The following is a 21,981-nucleotide window of genomic DNA, read 5'->3' as shown; positions in this document are numbered from 1 at the left end:
AGGTGGGGGGTGTGCATATAGCCAGTATATGGCAGGGGTCGGGTTACCGATGGTTGTTGTTGCTAGGGGGGGGCGGGGGGGGCAAGCTATTCTGCTGACATGGGGGGGGGGGTCTAAATTAGGTAACAGAGAGGAGGTCGGGGGTGGGAACTGCCAGGAGGCGAACCGGGATGGGTGCGGCACATGGGCTGGGGGCGGGCCCAAGAAGGATTATGGTTGACTGGCACAGAGGTGGTGGGCAGGTGCCCTCCAACCAGGCTGATCACCTGGAATGTCAGAGGACTAAATGGGCCAGTCAAGACGGCGCGTGTGTTCGCGCATTTGCGGGCTCTAAAGGCGGGCGTAATCATGCTGCAGGAGACACATCTGAAAGTGGCTGACCAGACCAGACTAAGGAAGGGCTGGATTAGCCAGGTCTTCCATTCGGGCTTAGACTCTAAGTCCAGGGGGTGGCAATCATGATCAATAAACGGGTTCAATTTGAGGCAGAGGGCACAATTACAGACGGAGGTGGTAGATTTCTTATGGTCCGTGGTATGCTTGAGGGGGTGAGGGTAGTCCTGGTGAATGTATATACTCCAAATTGGGATGATGCTGACTTCATTAAAAGGTTGCTGGGGAAAATCCCAGACTTAGACTCATGCAAGCTGATCATGGGTGGGGACTTCAACACGGTCCTCGACCCTGCACTAGACCGGTCATGCTCCAGAACGGGTATGCTCCCAACGATGGCAAGGGAACTGAGGGGGTTCATGGAGCAGATGGTGGGGGTGAACCCATGGAGAGCCAGACGGCCAACGGGAAGGGAATATTCGTTCTACTCGCATGTTCATAAAGTATATTCTCGAATCGATTTCTTCATCATGAGCAGGGACTGTTTAGGCGGGGTAAAAAATGCGGAGTACTCGGTGATCACCATCTCGGATCATGCCCCACACTGGGTTGACCTGCAGTCTGCAAAGGGAGTTACCAACGCCCGTAATGGAGGTTAGACATAGTATTGCTAGCAGATGAGGGGGTGTGCGAGAGATTGCGGAAGTGCATGCAGAACTACCTGCAGGTTAATGACACACAGGAAGTCTCAGCTGTGACCCTGAGGGAGGCGCTGAAGGCGGTGGTAAGGGGGGAGCTGATTTCAATCCGGGCCCACAGAGATAGAACGGACAGAGCGGAAATGGACAGACTGGTCAAGGAGATTCACCGGACAGACAGGGAACACCCAGAGGCCCTGAGGGAGGACCTACTTCGAGATAACAACATGGACATAAGTGGAATTTAAGAGACGTGAAGCTGACTGCACTTGACATCAAGGCAACATTTGGTTGAATGTGACACCAAGGTCGTCTAGTATTTCAATGGGATTGATGGAGAAAACGTTTCTACCTGTCACAAAGGAAGATGGTTATCCTTGTTGGAGACCAGTCATCTCTGCCCCAGGACATCACTGCAGGAATTTCTCAGAGTAATGTTCTGGGCCCAACCACTGACCTGCTTTATTGACTACCTTCTCTCTATCATGACGTCAGAAGTGGGGTTGTTTACTGGTGATTGGACAACATTCAGCCCCATTTGCAATTCAACAGCATCAATAAAATGACTCAAGGCTACAGGGTTGTTAGAAAACAAAAAATGGTACTGAGACACATAGCAGATATCAGGGCAGATGACCACAATCTTAGCAAAAGGGGTAGGTATTAAGGTGTGTTTTACAGGAGGAAATTGGATTTGTGAGGTGGATAAATTTAGGAAGGGAATTCCAGAGTTTAGGGTCCAGGTAATTTAAGGCCCAGCGACCACTGATGGTGCAGTTTAAAATCCGGGATCCTCATTAGATGAACGCAGACATCTCAGGAGTTGGTAGGGATGGAGAAGGTTACAGAGGTAGTGAGGGGCGAGGCTATGCAAGTATTTGGAGCTAAAATGAGAATTTTAAAATTAATGGGGTGGAACAGTGGCACAGTGGTTAACACTGCTGCCTCAGCGGTTAGCACTGCTGCCTCACAGCTCCAGGGTCTTGGGTTCAATTCCGGCTTCGGGTGACTGTGGAGTTTGAACTTTCTTCCAGTGTCTGCTTGGGTTTCCTCCGGTTTTCTACCACAGTCCAAAGGTGCGCAAGTTAGGTGGATTGGCCATGCTAAATTGTCCCTTAGTGTCCAACGATTAGGTGGGGTTACTGGATTACGGGAATAGAGTGGAGGTGTGGGTTTAAGCTTAAATAGGGTGCTCTTTCCAATGGTCGGTGCAGACTGGAGGGCTGAATAGCCTCCTTCTGCACTGTAAGTTCTATGAAGACTGTGTAACCAGAAACCATTGAATGTCAATGAGTATTGAGGTGATGGGTGAATGGGATTTGGTGCAAGTGAGAATACAGGCAGCAGAGTTTTGGACTTAAGTTTACAAAAGGTACAACATGAAATCCTGGCCAGGAGTACATTAGATGAGTCAAGTATAGGACGAATAAAGACATGGATAGGTATTTCAGAAGATGAGCTGAGGTGGGAATGGAATTGGATTTTGCTGTGGAGGGCAATTCATGGGCAACAAATGCTGTCTTTGGCAGCATCAGCCACACCCCATGAAAGAATTAAAAAAAGTAGAAATAGACAATCTTGGCCATGGTGTGATTGAAAGCTTGGCTCAAGGTCAAATATGATATTGAGGTTGCAAACAGTCTGGTTTGTGCTCAGAAAGTGCACAATGGAGAAGGGTGGAGTCGGTGGATTTTTTTGGCAAGGATTTGAAGATGATGGCTTCAAGCTTCCAAGTATTTAATTGGAGGAAGTTTCTGCTCATTCAGAACTGAATATCAGAGCAGCCGAATAATTTTGAGGTAATGGAGGGGTTGAGAAAGGTGGTGGTGAGGTAGAGCTCAACTCACATGGACACTGAAATATTTTCGGGCAGTGTTGTCATGGGAGATGAGGAATGGGAGGCAAAGATGGTAACATGGTTACTGGACAAGCAATCCAGAGGTGTGCAAGAATAAGGGAGGTTATGCTTCAGTTATACAATGCATTGGTGAGACCAGATCTGAAGGACTGTGTACAGTATTGGTCGTCTTACTTAAGGAAGGGTGTAAATCCGTTGGAGACAGTTCAGAGAAGGTTTACTGGACAAATTATCTGGAATGGGTGGGTGGTCTTCTGAGGAAAGGTTCACCTGATGAAGGAGCTGCGCTCCGAAAGCTAGTGAATCAAAATAAACCTGCAGGACATTAACCTGGTGTTGTAAGACTACTTACTGTGCCCACCCCAGTCCAACTCCGACATCTCCACGTCGAGGATAGGTTGGACAGACTCGGCTTGTATCCACCGTGTTTAGAAGAGTAAGGAGGCAACTTGATTGAAACATACAAGATCCTGAGGGCTTTTGACAGGGTGATGTGGAGAGGGTGTTTCCTCTTTTTTAAAAATAAGGGTAGAGTACTCAACTCTTTTTTTTCCAATTAAGGGGCAATTTAGCATGGCTAATCCACCTACCCTGCGCATGTTTTTGGGTTGTGGGGGTGGGACCCACGCAGACACTGGGAGAATGTGCAAACTCCACACGGACAGTGACCCAGGGCCGGCTTCGAACGCGGGTCCTTGGTGCCATGAGGCAGCAGTGCTAACCACTGTGCCACCGTGCTACCCGAAGGTGTTTCCTCTTGGGGGGGAAAATCCAGACCTAGGGGCTCACTGGTAAGGTATCGCGGACTTCCGGTGACGGCGGGCCGGAGGCAGCCGCACAATGCCGTTCGGGAACGGCATTTTCGAGGCTTTAAGCCTGGTCCCGGGGTCCACGGAGGCGGCAAAAGCAGAGAGAAGGGACAGAGGAGGCACAGTGAAGGCACAGTGAAGTAAAATGTTGAGGGTGAGCAATAAACGGCCGTAAAAATAACAGCTGAAGGTCACCGCGGGGTCACCAAGGAAAATGGAGGCTTGGGTACAAGGGGAGGTGGCATTGCTTACGGCTGAAGAAATGACTACGGTAATGGGTGCAGAATTTGAAAGGTAGTTTACAAAATACATGGAGACAATGAGGAAGGAGATGAGGGAGGTTTTGAGTGTGCTGGTGGAGGAGGCGATTGCCCCGGTGACAACGGCGGTGGCGAGCGCAGTGGCGGAGGTGCGGGAGCAAGGGGAGGCGCTGAAGGAAGTGGAGGAGACATTATTCCAGCACGGTGATCAACTTGCCTCGATGGGGAAGGAGATGCGGAAGGTGATGGAGATTAACAAGGATCTGCGAGGAAAAATGGAAGATCTGGAAAACAGATCCAGGCGACAGGGTTTGAGGATTGTGGGGCTGCCCGAAGGAGTTGAAGGGCCGAGGCCGACTGAGTATTTTGCCACGATGCTGGCGAAACTATTGGGGGAGGGGGAGGATCCCTCCCGATATGAACTGGATCGGGCTCATCGGTCGTGGAGGTCTGTACCAAAGGCAAGTGAGCCGCCAAGGGTAGTGACTCTGTGTTTCCATAGGTACAGTGTGAAGGAGAAGGTCCTGTGCTGGGCCAAGCAGAAGCGGGTGGTGCAGTGGGCTGGAGCTGGTATACGTGTATACCAGGACTTTACGGTGGAGCTGGCTGACTTCAACCGGGTGAAGAGGGCACTGTACATTAGCAAGGTGCAGTGCGGCATTGTATATCCAGCGAAGCTGAGGGTGACTTACAAGCTCAAGGACTTTTATTTTGGAACGGCGGAAGCAGCGGAGGAGTTTGCGAAGGCAGAAGGACTGTGGCAGAACTGAGAAATTGAGAAATGGCCATTTGCCGATGTAACCTCATGACTGTATTTTCTTCTTTTTTGTATCACTGCGTGCGGGTGTATGGGCTAAAGGAGCCAATGTTGTATATATTTGGACATGGGAAGTGATGGGACTTGCACTCAAAATAAGAGCAAAATAAGAGGTGGATATGCGGGGTTTGTGTGCTAAAAGGGGATTTCTGGGCTTTCCTAGGGCCGGGCAAGGGGGAAAGGGACCCGAGCGGGGGCCTCCACGCTGGCCGATTTAAGCTGGCCAGTGAATGGGAGTGAGGTGGGGGGAGGGGCTGCGCCATCAGAGCCTGACAGAACAGGGTCCGAGGGGTCTAGCCGGGGTGGAAAGTTGGGGGGAAGGAACCGAGGTTGGGGGGAGGAGTTTTACAAGAGGCAGTGGAGAGGAGGAGTTGGAGAGGGTGGGGGAGTATTTATAACTCTTGGGCATCATGTACGGTACTCTTCAGAGGTTGGTTGGCATTGGGGGTGGGGGGTGGACTCTATAGGTTAATGGTGATCATGGGCTGTCCCGGACTCCTTTTTCTTCTTTGTTTTTTGTTTTTTGTTTCCACCGTGGGAGGGTTTGTTTTATTGGATGCATATATTGACAGGTGGGCCGTTGTTTGGGATGGTGGGAGGATGGGATCGTTGTTATTGTTAAGGGGATTGATTTTGTATTTGTTACTGTTTACTGTATGTGGGTGGGGTGTAAATTTTGAAGGAAAATGTGAAAATGGAGAATAAAAACTAATTTTAAAAAAATAAGGTGTTGCCCATTTTAAACAGATGTGAATTTTTCCCTGAGGGTTGAGAGTCTTTGGATCTCTTTTCCGCAAAAAGCGTTGGAGTCAGAGTCTTTGAATAGTTTTAAGGCAAAGCTAGATAGATTCTTTATAAGCAAGCGGATGAAAGGTTATCGGGGGTAGGCAGGAATGTGGAGCTCGGGTTAATATGATCGTATTGAATGGTGAAGCTGGCTCGAACGGCTGAATGACTTACTCCTCCCAATTTCTAAGTTTGTATGGACTGATGCTCCAATGTGTTGCTGCTTTCTCTTTACTGTGCTCTTTACTCTGGCTCTGTTCCAATTAGGGCAATCAGTGATTTTGCCTTCTTTCTATATTGTCTATGTCCGAATGCTCAGAGTCGGCAGGTATCGAATGACACCACCACAAGTTTCAACCAGCTATCGATCAGAGAGCCAAACACCAGTTAGTTAGTTCAAGGTCAAGGGTACTTTATTTACATACACTCAGTCATGCAACATAAACACTACTAGTTAACTACACCTATCAACTAGGACAACCTGTACTTAACTTCGGGCACCCGGCTTAGGTCAGGAAACAGTGGCCGCTGTTCAATTCTGGATCTCTTGGGTTCGAAGGGGTAACTGCTGCTCAGTTGAGCTCGTCCTTCTGGTAGTGGGCTTTGAACTCAAACTTGCTTCTGGTGTTGCTGCGATTGGCGATGACCGTGACCGGGGTACCAAGGCCAAAAGAGAGCGAACATATGACGAACTCTTCCTTTATACTTGGGGGCTTTTGCGCTCTTTTGGGCGGTCCTTCGATTTGGGCCTTATTAATTGGGTGATCCCTGATCACTCCGTTCGATTCCTTAGCCAATAGGTGGGCGGGGATCTGGATGGCTGGACGTGTCTCAAGCGGTCATTGACCCCGTTGTTTGCATTTCTCTTGGACAGGGAGAGTGCTAAAATGTCTGGGACTGTCCTGGTAGCTGGAGTACCAGACCTTTGTGTTGGGGGAGATGGGCCATCACCTGCCAATCGGCCTGATTAACATGCTAATGGGGCGGGGTTTCGATACCGTCTGGACTTCGCTGACAACTATGCATTTCAGGCTCAACACCTGCCTGACTCTTGGCATGTCCATTTTACCCATCAGTCTTTGCGAGTTGCTCTGTGCTTAGTTGGAAGTGGCCATCCCAGATGGCTACAGCTGGCAGAGTTCAGATCCCAACACAGAGGTGCTGGACTTTAAATTAAATTAATTAATAAATCTGGAATACAATAATGGGCTCATTAACATGATTATGAAATTACCAATTTGTCATAGAAACCCACTTGGGAGAAAATCTGCCAGCCTTATCTGATCAGGCCTACGTGTGATTCCAGGTCCACAGCAATGTGGTTGATTCATAACTGCCACTGAAATGGCCTCGCAGGCCATTCAGATGTAACTGCGTATTAGAAAAAAGGAAATGGGGGTTCAGCTACATCACAAGGACTGCAAGTGTTCAAGAAGGCAGCTCATCACCATCTTTTCAAAGGCAATTAGATGCTTGGCTTTGGCAGTGCTGCTCACTTCATAAGAGTGAATAATAATGAAAAAGAACCTTGGGGAACACCAAAGATAACTGTGTGGGAGCAAGAACTGAAGCTACAGATGGATTTTTTAGGCTGCAATGAGAGAGATAAAAGAAATGGGGCAAGTGCAGTCCCATCCGGCCGGATGACGATGGAGAGGCATTGAGAGAGGATAGTGTGGTTAACCGTTCAAAAGGCTGCAGACAGGTTCCAAAAAAATGTTGTGGGGGGATAATTTACGGTTGTCACATTTATATGGAATGTCATTTGTGACTTTAATGTGAGCTGCTTTGATAATGTGGAAGGATGAGAAACCTAATGGAGTGGGAATTCAAACATGGAGCTCTGGGAAAGATGGTCATGAATTTAGGGTGTGACAACATTTTCATGGTGGGCGGAAGGCCAAAGGCTGGCTCGATTAGATTTTGAAAGAGCAGCAGTTTTAAGTGAATTCAGGGAGCAATTTTTTTTAAAGCAGATAAAGAATGAAGTAGGGCTTGGAGGGGGATGTGGGTAATGTAATGTAGTAATCAGAAATAGCTTTACCTGTGATTGATACTGTGCGAGCAATGAGAACCTGTGAGATGACAAGCTCAAATGGGTGATTCCGAGCATGGTTTGGGGAGTTTACTTGGAGCGGGGGCAAGGCAGAGACCAAAAATGGTCAGGTGCTGGACCTTGGCAATTGAAACTAGCAAATTAAATGAAGGCAAAAGTGTCCAGTTATCGATATGGGGAAATCTAAATGGCATCATGAGAAGGAATGACAAGGATGTCTATCTGCACAATGACGAGTTCCCTAAGAAGCTGACTGCCTCGGAATCATCTTGAAGACTGCAACCTCAGATGACCCTTTATGTAATGAAGCAACCTGTGTCCTTTTTCAGCAAGACCTGGCCAACATCCATGCATGGGCTGACAAATAGGAACATTTGTGCCCCACGAGGGCCAGGTAATGATCATCTCCAACAAGAAACTGGTTGTCAAAACTCCCACTATTAACATCTTGAAATTCACCATTGTCCAGAAACGTAACTCAACCAGCCACGTAAGTTCAGTAGCTACTGGAGCAAGTCAGGGGCTAGATATTCTGGACCAAATAAATAGCTCATGTCTAGTCTCCCCAGATGCCTGTTCACCATCTACAAGTTAGAAGTTTGACAATGTTCTCCACTTGTCTGGATGGGTACATCTACTACAATACTCAAACTCGGCATAATCTAACCATCCACGTTATATCTACCGCGTCCACCAGCTCAAATATCCATTCCCTCCGCCAACTGTGGACCATGGCTGCAGTGTGAATTATCTACAGGAAGCACTATAACAGGTTGCTAAGGTTTCTTGAGCAGTGTTTCTCTATCCTGTAACCTCCACCAATTTTACATTCCCCTCCAAGTCACACATTAGCCCAACATGGGCATATATCAATGTTCCTTCATAGCTGAGTCAAATTCTATGAATCCCTATTTTAACAGCATTTTAGATGTGCCTACACCACATGAAGCAGTTAAAGATGGCAGCTTACATCATCTGCTCATGAGAAGCAAATGTTCAATGAATGTTGACCTTGCTAGTGACACTCATTCTGATAAAGTATCTACAAAATTAAATGCTTTAGACCTGCTGCATCAGTGTTCAGAAATTGGGGTCAAGTTTCTGACAGTTCAAATATTGCTTTTAGAGAAATTAAAGACAGGTTATATTTGTGAAAAATATAGCATTTGATATTTTAACCATTATTCTTTCTATGTGGTCAAACAGAATCTGTAGAATTTACAAAATGGTTGTGATCAGAATTGGTAATGTTTATGTGGGTTGGATATATTTTGCTTTGCTTTTTAGAACTATATTGTATACTTTATTTCTATTGAACAGTCATATCACAAATACTTCTTTTAAATCTTGTTTAGGACAGTCAGAAGATAAACCTGATGGCAACAATGGTAAGTGTCATGTAAAATGAATGAGTATTTGAACTTTTATTACTGTAACCAAGTAGCTGGAACCTAAACCTAGTCATTAAGGCATTTTAATTTGTGGTTTTATTTAGAATTTTTGTTAGTTTTGTTAATAAGAACTGAATAAACATCGTCAGTTCCATGCAGAATACAGCTAATCTTTATTTGAATGAATTATATTATGTCTGCAAATTAAGTTTATAAAATGGTGCGTGAGGGAGGGCAGTCCTAGGCTGTCGGGATGCTTTGCAACATACTTTTAGGACTACATATTGTGGTCACAGTGTGCTGTTTGAGTAAGTCTCTTGTCACTTGCTGGTCTGGAAGACAGTAGTGACATTGAGAATTGCTGGAATAACTTTTGTAGATTCATTAGTGGTCAGCTGTTGGAGAGGGCTTTCGGCAGATAGCTTGCCCAACCATTTAGCAAAGTGGTGTAATGAATGTGGGAATTTTTGAAAGTATTGTATTCTATGTTTGTTGCAGTAATGTTATTAAAATAACTTGGGTTAAGGTATCCAGATTATATGTCTGCGAAAGCTGTGATTAAGGGGTTAACAGCTAGGCAGACTGTGATGTTACTCATGGGAGGGGCTGGGTCTGTTCTTAGTTTCATTTTAGAGTTCTGCTCTGGGCTCTGACTTTGTGTTTCTCAGACTGACATCTGAATCCTTCTTTCCAAGGACTTTATGAATCAACCTGTAAGCCACTTAGTGTTAACTTTATTAAAAAGTGGCATTTGACCTGGCAGCACGGTAGCATTGTGGATAGCACAATTGCTTCACAGCTCCAGGGTCCCAGGTTCGATTCCGGCTTGGGTCACTGTCTGTGCGGAGTCTGCACTTCCTCCCCGTGTGTGCGTGGGTTTCCTCCGGGTGCTCCGGTTTCCTCCCACAGTCCAAAGATGTGCAGGTTAGGTGGATTGGCCATGATAAATTGCCCTTAGTGTCCAAAATTGCTCTTAGTGTTGGGTGGGGTTACTGGGTTATGGGGATAGGGTGGAGGTGTTGACCTTGGGTAGGGTGCTCTTTCCAAGAGCCGGTGCAGACTCGATGGGCCGAATGGCCTCGTTCTGCACTGTAAATTCTATGATTCTATGACCTGTATGGGGATTTTGATGAAGTGAAATTTTAGAAGTAGATTAGAAAGTAAGCTCAAAGACCTTTTTTTAAAAGAACTGTTTAACTGTTAATTTAAAACCTGTTTTTTCCTTGGATCTTAATGGGGTTGTGTGTTAATGAAGTTTATTTTAATTTTTTAAAAAATCCCTATTTGTTAGTGGAATCAGTCCTGGGGGTGAAGTATCCTTTCCTCATAGATTCAAAACTGTTTTTATTCACAATTTTACGACATTTTACAAAGTAAGATCAACACAAAACCCCTGCGTCGTCCCCCGATGCAATGGAAAGTACTCTGAGTTCATCTTGTCATGTGAGAGTACCTTTAAGAAATGGATGTTTATAAATCGGTGTGTACATAAGTATCTGTAGTGAGAATACCTTTAAGAAATAGGTGCTTATTACTGCAGTGATGCCCGAGTGGGTGGAACTGGGCTGTCTGTCAGCTTTTTTAGTTTTAGGCTGTTTGCTGCAGGGTGTGTTTTAGTTTCGTTTTCAGCGTTGGAGCTGAAGTCAGACAAAGCAGGTGTACTGCTGTTATCTCTGCCATCAAAAGACTATCTCTTGATCATTTGGCGGCTTCAGAATTATAAACGTTCTGAGTAGTGACTTTGACCTGATGTGCTTCTGTTAAATGTTACGTTTTTTTGTAAGTCTTCTGGATGTTAAAAGGACAGCTTAAGGATTGCTTAGTGTTGTATTCTTTGGGGGGTTGTATTTGAATTGATGGTTGCTAAGATGTTCACTGTATGTTTTAAAAAGGTTAACTTGAGTTCATAGAATAAACATTGTTTTGTTTTAAAAAATACTTTTCCATTTCTGCTGTACCACACCTGTAGAGTGGGCCGTGTGCTCCCCATACCACAATCTATTAAAAGTTGTGGGTCAGGTGAACTCCATGATACACTTTGAGGTTCTCTAAACCCTGGCCCATAACAATCTCATTTGTGTGCACACATGCCACCGGATCTTTATACAACAATTTCACCCACAAACCTAGGCCCAATTCCAAACTCTCAAACACGGCAAACAAATAGCTTCTCTCCACCTGATCAAACGCCTTCTCCGCATCCAGCACCACCATCACATCCAACACCCTCCCTTCTGCCGGAGAAAACACCACATTCAACACACACCTCACAGTTAACGACAACTGTGTGCCCGGTCTGATCCTTCCAAATCACCTTGGAAGGGACTCCTCCAACCTGAGCATTAGCGCCTTTGTCAAAATCTTCGTATCCACATTTAACAGAGATATTGGGCGAAAGGACCCAAACTCCACCGGGTCCTTGACCTTTTTAAGTAGCAATGAAATGGATGCCTGATCCATTGTCTCTGGCAGTGCCCCCTTAGCCACTGCATTCTCAAACATCTCCACCAACAGCGGTGCTAGCTTATCCAGAAACCTTTTAGAGAAACCGGTGCTTTACCCGTCTGCATCTTTCCTGTCGCTACCCACACATCTTCCACCCCCACTGATACCTCCAACCCTGCCCTCTCCTCCTCTCCTACTTCGGGACACTCCAAATGACCCAAAAACTCCCTCATGACTGACTCATCCTCTGGAGGGTTTGACTTATATAATTCTTATAGAACTCCTCAAATGCCTTGTTCACCTGCTCCGGGGCACCACCAGCTTCCCTGTTCTACCCCGGACCCGAACAACCTCTCTCACCACCGCCTGCCGGTGGAGCTGGCCTGCCAACAGGCCTTCTCCCTATTCTTGTACTCTGCCCCCTCACCCACCTCAACTGCGCAACCGCCTTTCACATGGATAGAAGGTCAAACCTCACCTGTAATTCCTTCCTCTTCAACAGATCATCCAGAATTGGATCCTCCGCATACCTTCCATCCACCTCCAAAATTTCCTCTACCAGCCGCTGCCGCTCCTCTCTTGCCTCTGTCCACCTGAGCCTTAAACGAAATGACCTTGCCCTTCACTCCTGCTTTCAACGCTTCCCACACCACTGGCAGTTAAATCTCCCCAATCCTAGTAAACCTTACATATTCCTCTATCACCATTCCCATTTTGGTGCAAAAGGTTGGGTCCACCAACAACCCCACGACCAACCTCCATGCCAGCCCCTTCTCCAAGACCACATCCTCCCAATGTGGAGCATGGTCCGAGATAACAATCGCAGAATATTGTGCCGCCTTCATAAGTTTAAAAGATATAGGAGTAGTATTTGGCCCATCGAGTCTGCTCTGCCTTTGATCATGCCTATTTCCACCATCTTGCCCACTCTCCATAACCCTTCAACTCATTACCAATTAAAAGTCTGTCTAACTCCTCCTTCGCAGCACGGTAGCATTGTGGATAGCACAATTGCTTCACAGCTCCAGGGTCCTAGGTTCGATTCCGGCTTGGGTCACTATCTGTGCGGAGTCTGCACATCCTCCCCGTGTGTGCGTGGGTTTCCTCCGGGTGCTCCGGTTTCCTCCCACAGTCCAAAGATGTGCAGGTTAGGTGGATTGGCCATGATAAATTGCCCTTAGTGTCCAAAATTGCCCTTAGTGTTGGGTGGGGTTACTGGGTTATGGGGATAGGGTGGAGGTGTTGACCTTGGGTAGGGTGCAGACTCGATGGGCCGAATGGCCTCCTTCTGCACTGTAAATTCTATGATAATCTATGAAATTGACTCTGACTGTCCCAGCATCTACCACACTCTGGGGTAGTGAATTCCACAGATTCACAACCCTTTGGGATAAGTAGTTTCTCCTCAACTCTGTTTTAAATTTGCTACCTCTTATCCTAAGATTATGACCTCTCATTCTAGAATACCCCACAAGAGGAAGTATCCGCTCCACGTCTACTTTATCCATACCGTTTATCATCCTGCATACGTCAATTTGATCTCCCCTCATTCTTCTAAACTCATGAGAATATAAGCCAAAACTGTTCAACCTCTCCTCATACGACAAACCCCTCATCTCTGGAATCAACCTAGTGAACCTCCTCCTCCAATGCCACTACATCTTTCCTCAAATAAGTGGACAATACTCCACATGTTGTCTCACCAATGTACAGTTGCAATAACACTTCAACACTTCCTTACCGTTATACTTTATTCCTTTAGCTATAAATGCCAACATTCCATTCGCTTTCTTTATTACCTGCATGCTAGTTTCCTGTGACTCATGACCGAGGACCCCCCCGGTCCCTCTGCAATGGAGCACCCCGGAGTCTCCCCCCATTCCTAACCCCGACTAACAGCGTCTTCCCCATGGCAAAAAGTAAATCCTTGAATACACATTGTGTACTGGTACCTATCCCATGGGTGGAAAAATCTCCAAGGGTCCACCCCTCCCATCAGGTGTCATCGTCTCCTCTTGCCCCCCCCCCCCCCCCCCTTCATATACAGACACACACAGAGGCAGGGTCCAGCCCTACCCCCAGTCACCATCATCCACCTACCCCCTCCCAGAAAGCCCCCAGCCACTTCTTGAAACCAATTCACCCAGTATCGTCCAAATCCCCCCACCATGCATATCTCCCTGGCCCATCGAAACCTGTCCATACAAGCTGCGTCCCTCCCCCACCTCGCTCCCGTTCACCAGACAACATCCGTTTGGTAGCGAGGTGGCCTGTGCCAGAGCCCCCTCCCCCATGTCCAAAAAAACAATGCCCTCCCCCACAAACCCAAACCTTCCAAACTCTCAACACAGTAATCACTCAAACCCAAGGAAAACAAATCTCAGCCAATCACCACACAGCCCCAAACCATCTCTTCCCAAACACAACTTGAGGAGAGAAAAAACTCAAGAAAAAGGAGAAGGGAAAAAAATTAACATAATCAAAATCCAAACTCTCTCCAGTCCCTGTTCTTCAGCTTTCATTTTTAAAAAAATTTAGATTACCCAATTATTTTTTCCAATTAAGGGGCAATTTAGCGTGGCCAATCCACCTACTCTGCACATTTTTGGGTTGTGGGGGCGAAACCCACGCAGACACGGGGAGAATGTGCAAACTCCACACAGACAGTGACCCAGAGCCGGGATCGAACCTGGGACCTCAGCGCCGTGAGGCGGTTATGCTAACCACTTGGCCACCGTGCTGCCCCTTCTTCAGCTTTCATGAACGGTTCCGCCTCCTCCATTGTCCCAAATTAGAAGTCTCCTCACAGTTTAAAAATGGAAAAATTGTTGGGGTTTCTCATCTGGTACCTTAATGTAAATTGGGGTCTGGTCCAGTACTGTAACACTGAGGACAAGGGAAAAGTAGTTGTGACAAGCTGAAGCTTGCAATTGAGCAGTAGGTTTGCTTATTGCTCGAATCCACCTTTGGAAGCTGGGTTTCAATGTACCTCTGAACTTATGTTCTGGTTATAAGGGTCTGATTTGGAAAGCTTGAGCAGTTTCAGGTTGAATCTTATTTTACATAAGCGGAGTTGACACTTGAGCTTATTGTGGGGGCTGAGTTTTTTTTTAAAAAGGTGCTAAATTTATATAATACCTTTCAGATATTCTAAATGTTTTGATGTGCAATTAATTCATTTTTTAATTTTTAGTTTTTTAGAGTACCCAATTCATTTTTCCAATTAATGGGCAATTTAGCGTGGCCAACCCACCTACCCTGCACATCTTTGGGGCGAAACCCAAGCAAACCCGGGGAGAATGTGCAAACTCCACATGAACAGTGACCCAGAACCGTGATCGAACCTGGTACCTCGGTGCTGTGAGGCAACAGTACTAACCACTGCGCCGCAGTGCTATCCTTCAATTAATTCATTTTGATGTAGAGTGACTATTATGTGATAGCAATGGAACTGAATTTTCAAAATCCCCTAAACAAAACTGAACAGATCACTTAATATGTTTTGGTGGTGGTTCGAGGACGTAGGTTGGGGGAGTTTTATTCTTCACCTCATTGTAGAATGCCTGACCTGAGACGTCTGGTTCTGATAAATAGAAAGATATTTAATTATCCAGCTCTGAATTTCTTCACTTTAATGAGGCATAGAATGAAAAGAAGTAGGATCCAGTTCTACTATTCACGTTTGCCGCAATTATCCTGTTTAATGATGATTACAGTTGAGTTACTGAAGTATAAATGTATTTTACACCTTACCCACTTACATTGATATAGCACATTTAAAATAATGAAACACTCTGAGGCACTTCACAAACACGAATGAATAGATACCGAGCCAGCAAAAGAACAATAATGGCTTATGAGCAGATGGTTTAATAATGAAAAGAGAGACGGATCAGCAGAGTTGTCTCGGGAGTCATTTCTGAGTAGGAGCACCTGATAGTGTCACCGCCAATGGTGGGAAGGGGACTGGAAGAAGGGAACATTAGTGGAGGCAGACAGGTGTAAGATTGGAGGAGCTTGGAACTTGGGTAGGATGAGGCCATCAGGTTGTTGCTGGACAAAGATAAGAATTTTAAATTTAATGAGTCAGCAATGAAGGTCAGTGAGGACAAGGGATTTTGTGAGGGGCAATATCCAAGAAACAGAGTTTTGAACAAGTAGGATTTTATAGAGAGAAGCAAATAGGAGGCCAGAAAGAACACCATATGAATAAGAACATAAGAACATAAGAACTAGGAGCAGGAGTAGGCCATCTGGCCCCTCGAGCCTGCTCCGCCATTCAATGAGATCATGGCTGATCTTTTGTGGACTCAGCTCCACTTTCCGGCCCGAACACCATAACCCTTAATCCCTTTATTCTTCAAAAAAGTATCTATCTTTACCTTAAAAACATGTAATGAAGGAGCCTCAACTGCTTCACTGGGCAAGGAATTCCATAGATTCACAACCCTTTTGGTGAAGAAGTTCCTCCTAAACTCAGTCCTAAATCTACTTGCCCTTATTTTGAGGCTATGCCCCCTAGTTCTGCTGTCACCCGCCAGTGGAAACAACCTGCCCGCATCTATCCTATCTATTCCCTTCATAATTTTAAATGTTTCTATAAGATCCCCCCTCATCCTTCTAAATTCCAACGAGTACAGTCCCAGTCTACTCAACCTCTCCTCATAATCCAACCCCTTCAGCTCTGGGATTAACCTAGTGAATCTCCTCTGCACACCCTCCAGCGCCAGTACGTCCTTTCTCAAGTAAGGAGACCAAAACTGAACACAATACTCCAGGTGTGGCCGCACTAACACCTTATACAATTGCAACATAACCTCCCTAGTCCTAAACTCCATCCCTCTAGCAATGAAGGACAAAATTCCATTTGCCTTCTTAATCACCTGTTGCACTTGTAAACCAACCTTCTGTGACTCATGCACTAGCACACCCAAGTCTCTCTGAACAGCGGCATGCTTTAATATTTTATCGTTTAAATAATAATCCCGTTTGCTGTTATTCCTACCAAAATGGATAACCTCACATTTGTCAACATTGTATTCCATCTGCCAGACCCGAGCCCATTCACTTAACCTATCCAAATCCCTCTGCAGACTTCCAGTATCCTCTGCACTTTTCGCTTTACCACTCATCTTAGTGTCATCTGCAAACTTGGACACATTGCCCTTGGTCCCCAACTCCAAATCATCAATGTAAATTGTGAACAATTGTGGGCCCAACACGGATCCCTGAGGGACACCACTAGCTACTGATTGCCAACCAGAGAAACACCCATTTATCCCAACTCTTTGCTTTCTATTAATTAACCAATCCTCTATCCATGCTACTACTTTACCCCTAATGCCATGCATCTTTATCTTATGCAGCAACCTTTTAAGGGGCAGCAGGGTAGCATGGTGGTTAGCATAAATGCTTCACAGCTCCAGGGTCCCAGGTTCGATTCACGGCTGGGTCACTGTCTGTGTGGAGTCTGCACGTCCTCCCCCTGTGTGCGTGGGTTTCCTCCGGGTGCTCCGGTTTCCTCCCACAGTCCAAAGATGTGCGGGTTAGGTGGATTGGCCATGCTAAATTGCCCGTAGTGTCCTAATAAAAGTAAGGTTAAGGGGGGGGGGGTTGTTGGGTTACGGGTATAGGGTGGATACGTGGGTTTGAGTAGGGTGATCATGGCTCGGCACAACATTGAGGGCCGAAGGGCCTGTTCTGTGCTGTACTGTTCTATGTTCTATGTTCTATGTTTTGTGTGGCACCTTGTCAAAGGCTTTCTGGAAATCCAGATATAACACATCCATCGGCTCCCCGTTATCTACTTCACTGGTAATGTCCTCAAAAAATTCCACTAAATTAGTTAGGCATGACCTGCCTTTAACGAACCCATGCTGCGTCTGCCCAATGGGACAATTTCTATCCAGATGCCTCACAATTTCTTCCTTGATGATAGATTCCGGCATCTTCCCTATTACCGAAGTTAAACTCACTGGCCTATAATTTCCTGCTTTCTGCCTACCTCCTTTTTTAAACAGTGGCGTCACGTTTGCTAATTTCCAATCCACCGGGACCACCCCAGAGTCTAGTGAATTTCGGTAAATTATCACTAGTGCATCTGCAATTTCCCTAGCCATCTCTTTTAGCACTCTGGGATGGTCCAATCTGTCATAGACTTCCCTTTGTGACAAGGCGGAGGCCAGTAATGTTGCAGAGGGGAAATGGTGCAGAGGAGGAAGTAAGTGAGCTTGGTGATAGAAGCATTGTGTTACGATCCCGGTTGATATAACTGGATGGGAAGATACCAGAATGGAACCCTGGTTCAAAAGGCAGTAACTTAAAAAAGAATATATAAAACGTGGAGGAACAGAGTCACAGGATCGTTAAATAGTTTTAACAAGAAAAAAAAGATTAAACACAAAAGAAATTGGATAATGATCCAAATGCCTTTACTCCCCCCCCCCCCCCCTCTTATCTTAACAATTACACAGGTTTTTGGATGAACACGGTTTACAAAGTAAATCTTAAACTGCACTGGTCCCATTAATTAACACACTCCCTTTTAAGCACACAAGATGTCTCTACTCTGAACCGCAAGTGAATTTGTGGATGCCTCCTCGGAATCCCCCCAGATGATTGTCCTGTGAGAGTTTTCAAACTCCACTCCCCAAAACACACTTTAAAAAATAAATTTAGAGTACCCAGTTCATTTTTTCCAATTAAGGGGCAATTTAGCATGTTCAATCCACCTCGCCTGCACATCTTTGTGTTGTGGGGGCGAAACCCACACAGACACGGGGAGAGCATGCAAACTCCACACGGACAGTGACCCAGAGCCGCAATCGAACCTGGGACCTCGGTACCGTGAGACTGCAGTGCTAACCACTGCGCCACGTGCTGTCCTTCTCCCAAAACACACTTTAAAATTTTCTCTCCATAAGTATGCTTTCCCTTAGCGGTTTGTATTTTGAAATCCAAACTAGGTTTTCCAAATAACGCTTTTAAACAAAGCTTCCGCTTTCCTTTTAACAGTAAATCCAGCCTAGGATTTTATACCAACCCCGTTAGTATTTATTTGTTTTAATGGCTGTTAAAGTGGTTCTTCAATTGCTTTAACTCTCAATTCCCAGGCTGTATTAAAATGACATAAGTTGCTTTATTTACCTTTTAAGGCTGTCCCACTTTAAACCTGGTGACTGAAATTGTCTCTTTAACTCAGAACAATTTGTTTACTCTTCCTTGAATTCTTCTGAACTATACCTTGATCTCTATTCACTTAACTCCAGACTTCTTGGATACTGCTCTTTATTTCCCTAGTATCCTTAACTAGCTTGACTTTAGATTTCCAGCATCTCTTTTCTTAACCATTAGTTAATAGTGTAGCTTTTCTTCCAGCAAGGCTGCGGGAGATGTTCCCTCTTTAGCCTTCTAAAATCGACTGCATCTAGCAGAGCTACGAGAGCTGCCTTCTCTCACTACCTATCTCCAACTGCAATCAAATTAGCTCAACTAAACTTAAAAGCTTCTCTACCTTACAAGGCCCTAGTTGCTAAGCAACCACAGCTGGTTTATTTATTTTTCACACCATAGCCTAAGCACAATGGAAACACAGTTGGAACTTAACCAACCCCCACACTTGCAAACATCTTTGTCCAGCATGAATCAATCTATAGGTTTTACTCTTCCAGGCACAGAAACATTAAATTAAACACACTTAAATCTATACCTTATTTCTAATGTTTACCAATACAAATATAAATCCCTTAAAACTACCTTTGTTTTCCTAACGACTGTCGTGTGCAAAGCTCAGTCCTTGGTCAAACGGGAATGTTACGGATGTGGAGGACCTATTAAGCTTGAGGTTTGTGATGAGGAGGCAAAAAAGTGATAGCTTTGGTCTTTCTGATGTTGAACTGGGGACAGTTGTCATCCAAAACTTAATGTCAGACAAGCAGTGTGATGGTACGGAGTGGTTTATTATAGAACTATTGTACAGTCAACTTCCCCAAAGTTAGGAAATATTGAAGCTGAAGGAACAAAGTTCTTGGCCAATTTCCGTTTTGTTTTACTGTTCAGTTTTGAAACACTTAGTTCCAGATTAAACTTTACCTGTTCCTTTTTACTGAATCTGGAATATGTTTTTGCCTTTACACGTGTAGTTTCTGTTCATGGATATGTATCAAAATGACAGAAATGCGGAAAGCATGCATATAACAGGCGGATTTGTAAATTGATTCAGTATTATAAAGGAACATTTTCAGACTGAAAAACGTGGGATAAGCCACAGCAATCCTCAAAAACTTCTCTGCCTGGACTTTGGAGAGGGTAATTGAAGCAATGGGTAAAACTTACATGCCGTAATTAAAGAATAAAATATATATATCAAGGCAGCAGAGGATCAATCGGAGAAATATGGAATCAGGAATACATTAGAAGCTGAAACTATTATATTATTGGTAATTGTACTTCGAGAATTGCATTGACGTTTAAGGTGGAATTAATGAAATTCAGTAGTTAAACTCATCTGCAGTCCTCCAAACTGACATTTTAGAAAATTAATGTCTGTTCTCTTGGCTCCATCCTGCTGATGGCCTCACTGTATCCTGAGTTCCCACACCTACTGCTGCTCGCTGTCCTTAGCGAGTTCTTGCCTTTCTAAAGCCTACTCTCCTGATATCTGTCTCCTCTCCATTTATGTGTTCGCTTTCCTGGCCTCACCCGTTGTTCTTTCTTCTGACCTTGGTTTCCTCTTTCTTTAATGCTCTTTCTCCTGGCTCCTGCCGTCTAATGAGTGAAAATAAAGCACTCAGGATATTATGAGTAAAGAAATAGTACAATACTGGAGAAACTAATGGGACTCTAATCCCCTGGGCCCAATAGCCTTCGTCCTGGTGTTTTAAGTGGTACAGCGGTAGGTGATGCAGTGTTTTTCGAGCAGTCACCATGAATTGGAAGGTAGTAGAGAAAATCAGTGAGAGAAAATGGGAGCATGATAGCCGAGCACTTAAAGAATTATTGTGAATGGAAGAGACAACATGGATTCATGAAAGGAAGATATGTTTGAAAAATCTGTGTATTAGCTTCACTGGATTCTCACCTAATTTTGCAGTATCAGCCTGGTGATGATCCCGACTTATCCTACAGTGTACCCCGACAAGGTGAGGGATATGCTGAGCCACAAGGTTACAGGTTGTGGTAACATATAATTTTGTTACAGCTGATGGCTCACAGCACCTTGTGAATATCCCGATTTGAGCTGTTAGATCTGTCCCCTAAAGCACGATACTGTTGCCACACAGCACTATGGAGGGTGTCCTCAGTGGGGTGACAGGACATGTTTTCCACAAGTAGTCACTGCTACCAACATTGTCATTGACAATTTGCAAGTGGTAGACTGGTGGAGACGAGGTCAAGTAGGTTTTTCTCTCTTGTTGATCTCTCACCACCTGCTTCAGGCCCAGTCTGACATGTATGTTTTTCAGGATTTGGCCATCTCGATTAGTAGTGGTACTATTGACATTAAAGTCCCCCACCCAGTGTACATTCTGTGCCTTTGTTGCCCTCGTGCTTCCCACAAGTGATGTTCAAAATGAAGGAGTACTGATTCATCAGCTGAGTGGGCACGGGAGGTGGTAGTCAGCAGGAGGTTTCCTTGCCCGTGTTTTATCTAATGCCATGAGGAATCATAAGGTCTGGAGTCAATGTTGAAGAATCCAATTGCCACTTCCTCCTGACTGTTGCCAGAGACTGTCATCTCTGGTGAGTCTGTCCGACTGGGGGAACAGGACATAACCAGGAATGGTGATGTAAGAGTCTGGGACTGTTAGAATATGATTTGGTAAGTATGACTATATGTTACTTTACTTGGCTGGATCACAATAGATACAAAACAGAGTATGTATAAATGGGCTAACTTTTTGTGTTGGTAGGGCAGCAATGTGGTGCAGTGGTTGCCAGTGCTGCCTATGATGCTGAGGACCTAGGTTCGATCCCGGCCCCGGCTCACTGTCTGTGTGGAGTTTTCACATTCTCGTGTCTGTGTGGGTTTCACCCCCACAACCCAAAAAGATGTGCAGGGTTGATGAATTGGCCACGCTAAATTGCCCCTAATTGGAAACAAAAAGAGAATTGGGTATTCTAAATTTTTAAAAAAACTTTGTACTGGTAGACTGGAACCAGCAAAGATCAGTACTTGGGCCTCAGTTATTTACAGTCTGTATCATTAACTTAGTTGAGGGGATCGAGTATAATTTAGCTGACAATACAACGTTAGGTGGGAAGGTAAATGATGAGGAAAATCCAAGGGAGTCCTGCAATGGAAAATGGACAGGTTGGGTGACTGGGCATTGCTCAACAAATGGAATATAGAATGGGGGGAGTGTGAAGTTATCTGGAGTATTTTGTACCGCTTTGGTCTCCTTAACTAAAGAAGACAATACTTGATTTGGAGAGAATGCAACAAAGGTTCACCAGACTGAGGGCGACATGGTGGCACAGTGGATAGCACTGCGGCTTCAAGGAACCGAGGACCCGGGTTCGATCCCAG

General features: G+C 45.2%; 1 protein-coding gene across 2 annotated transcripts in view; it reads left to right on the top strand.

Moving 5' to 3' along the window:
* gtf2f2a (general transcription factor IIF, polypeptide 2a) overlaps positions 1–21,981 on the top strand; it is a 206,009-nt gene that overhangs the window by 111,497 nt on the left and 72,531 nt on the right. For both annotated transcript variants that reach the window (XM_038802690.1, XM_038802689.1), the window contains one exon: positions 8,973–9,005. In XM_038802690.1, coding sequence (XP_038658618.1) covers positions 8,973–9,005 — 33 coding nt within the window. The remainder of the gene's footprint in view (positions 1–8,972; positions 9,006–21,981) is intronic.

This window comes from Scyliorhinus canicula, chromosome 7 (genome assembly GCF_902713615.1).
Source record: "Scyliorhinus canicula chromosome 7, sScyCan1.1, whole genome shotgun sequence".
Classification (NCBI taxonomy): domain Eukaryota; kingdom Metazoa; phylum Chordata; class Chondrichthyes; order Carcharhiniformes; family Scyliorhinidae; genus Scyliorhinus; species Scyliorhinus canicula.
Note: the sequence above shows the minus strand (reverse complement) of the source record. Positions and strands in the feature narration are given on the sequence as shown.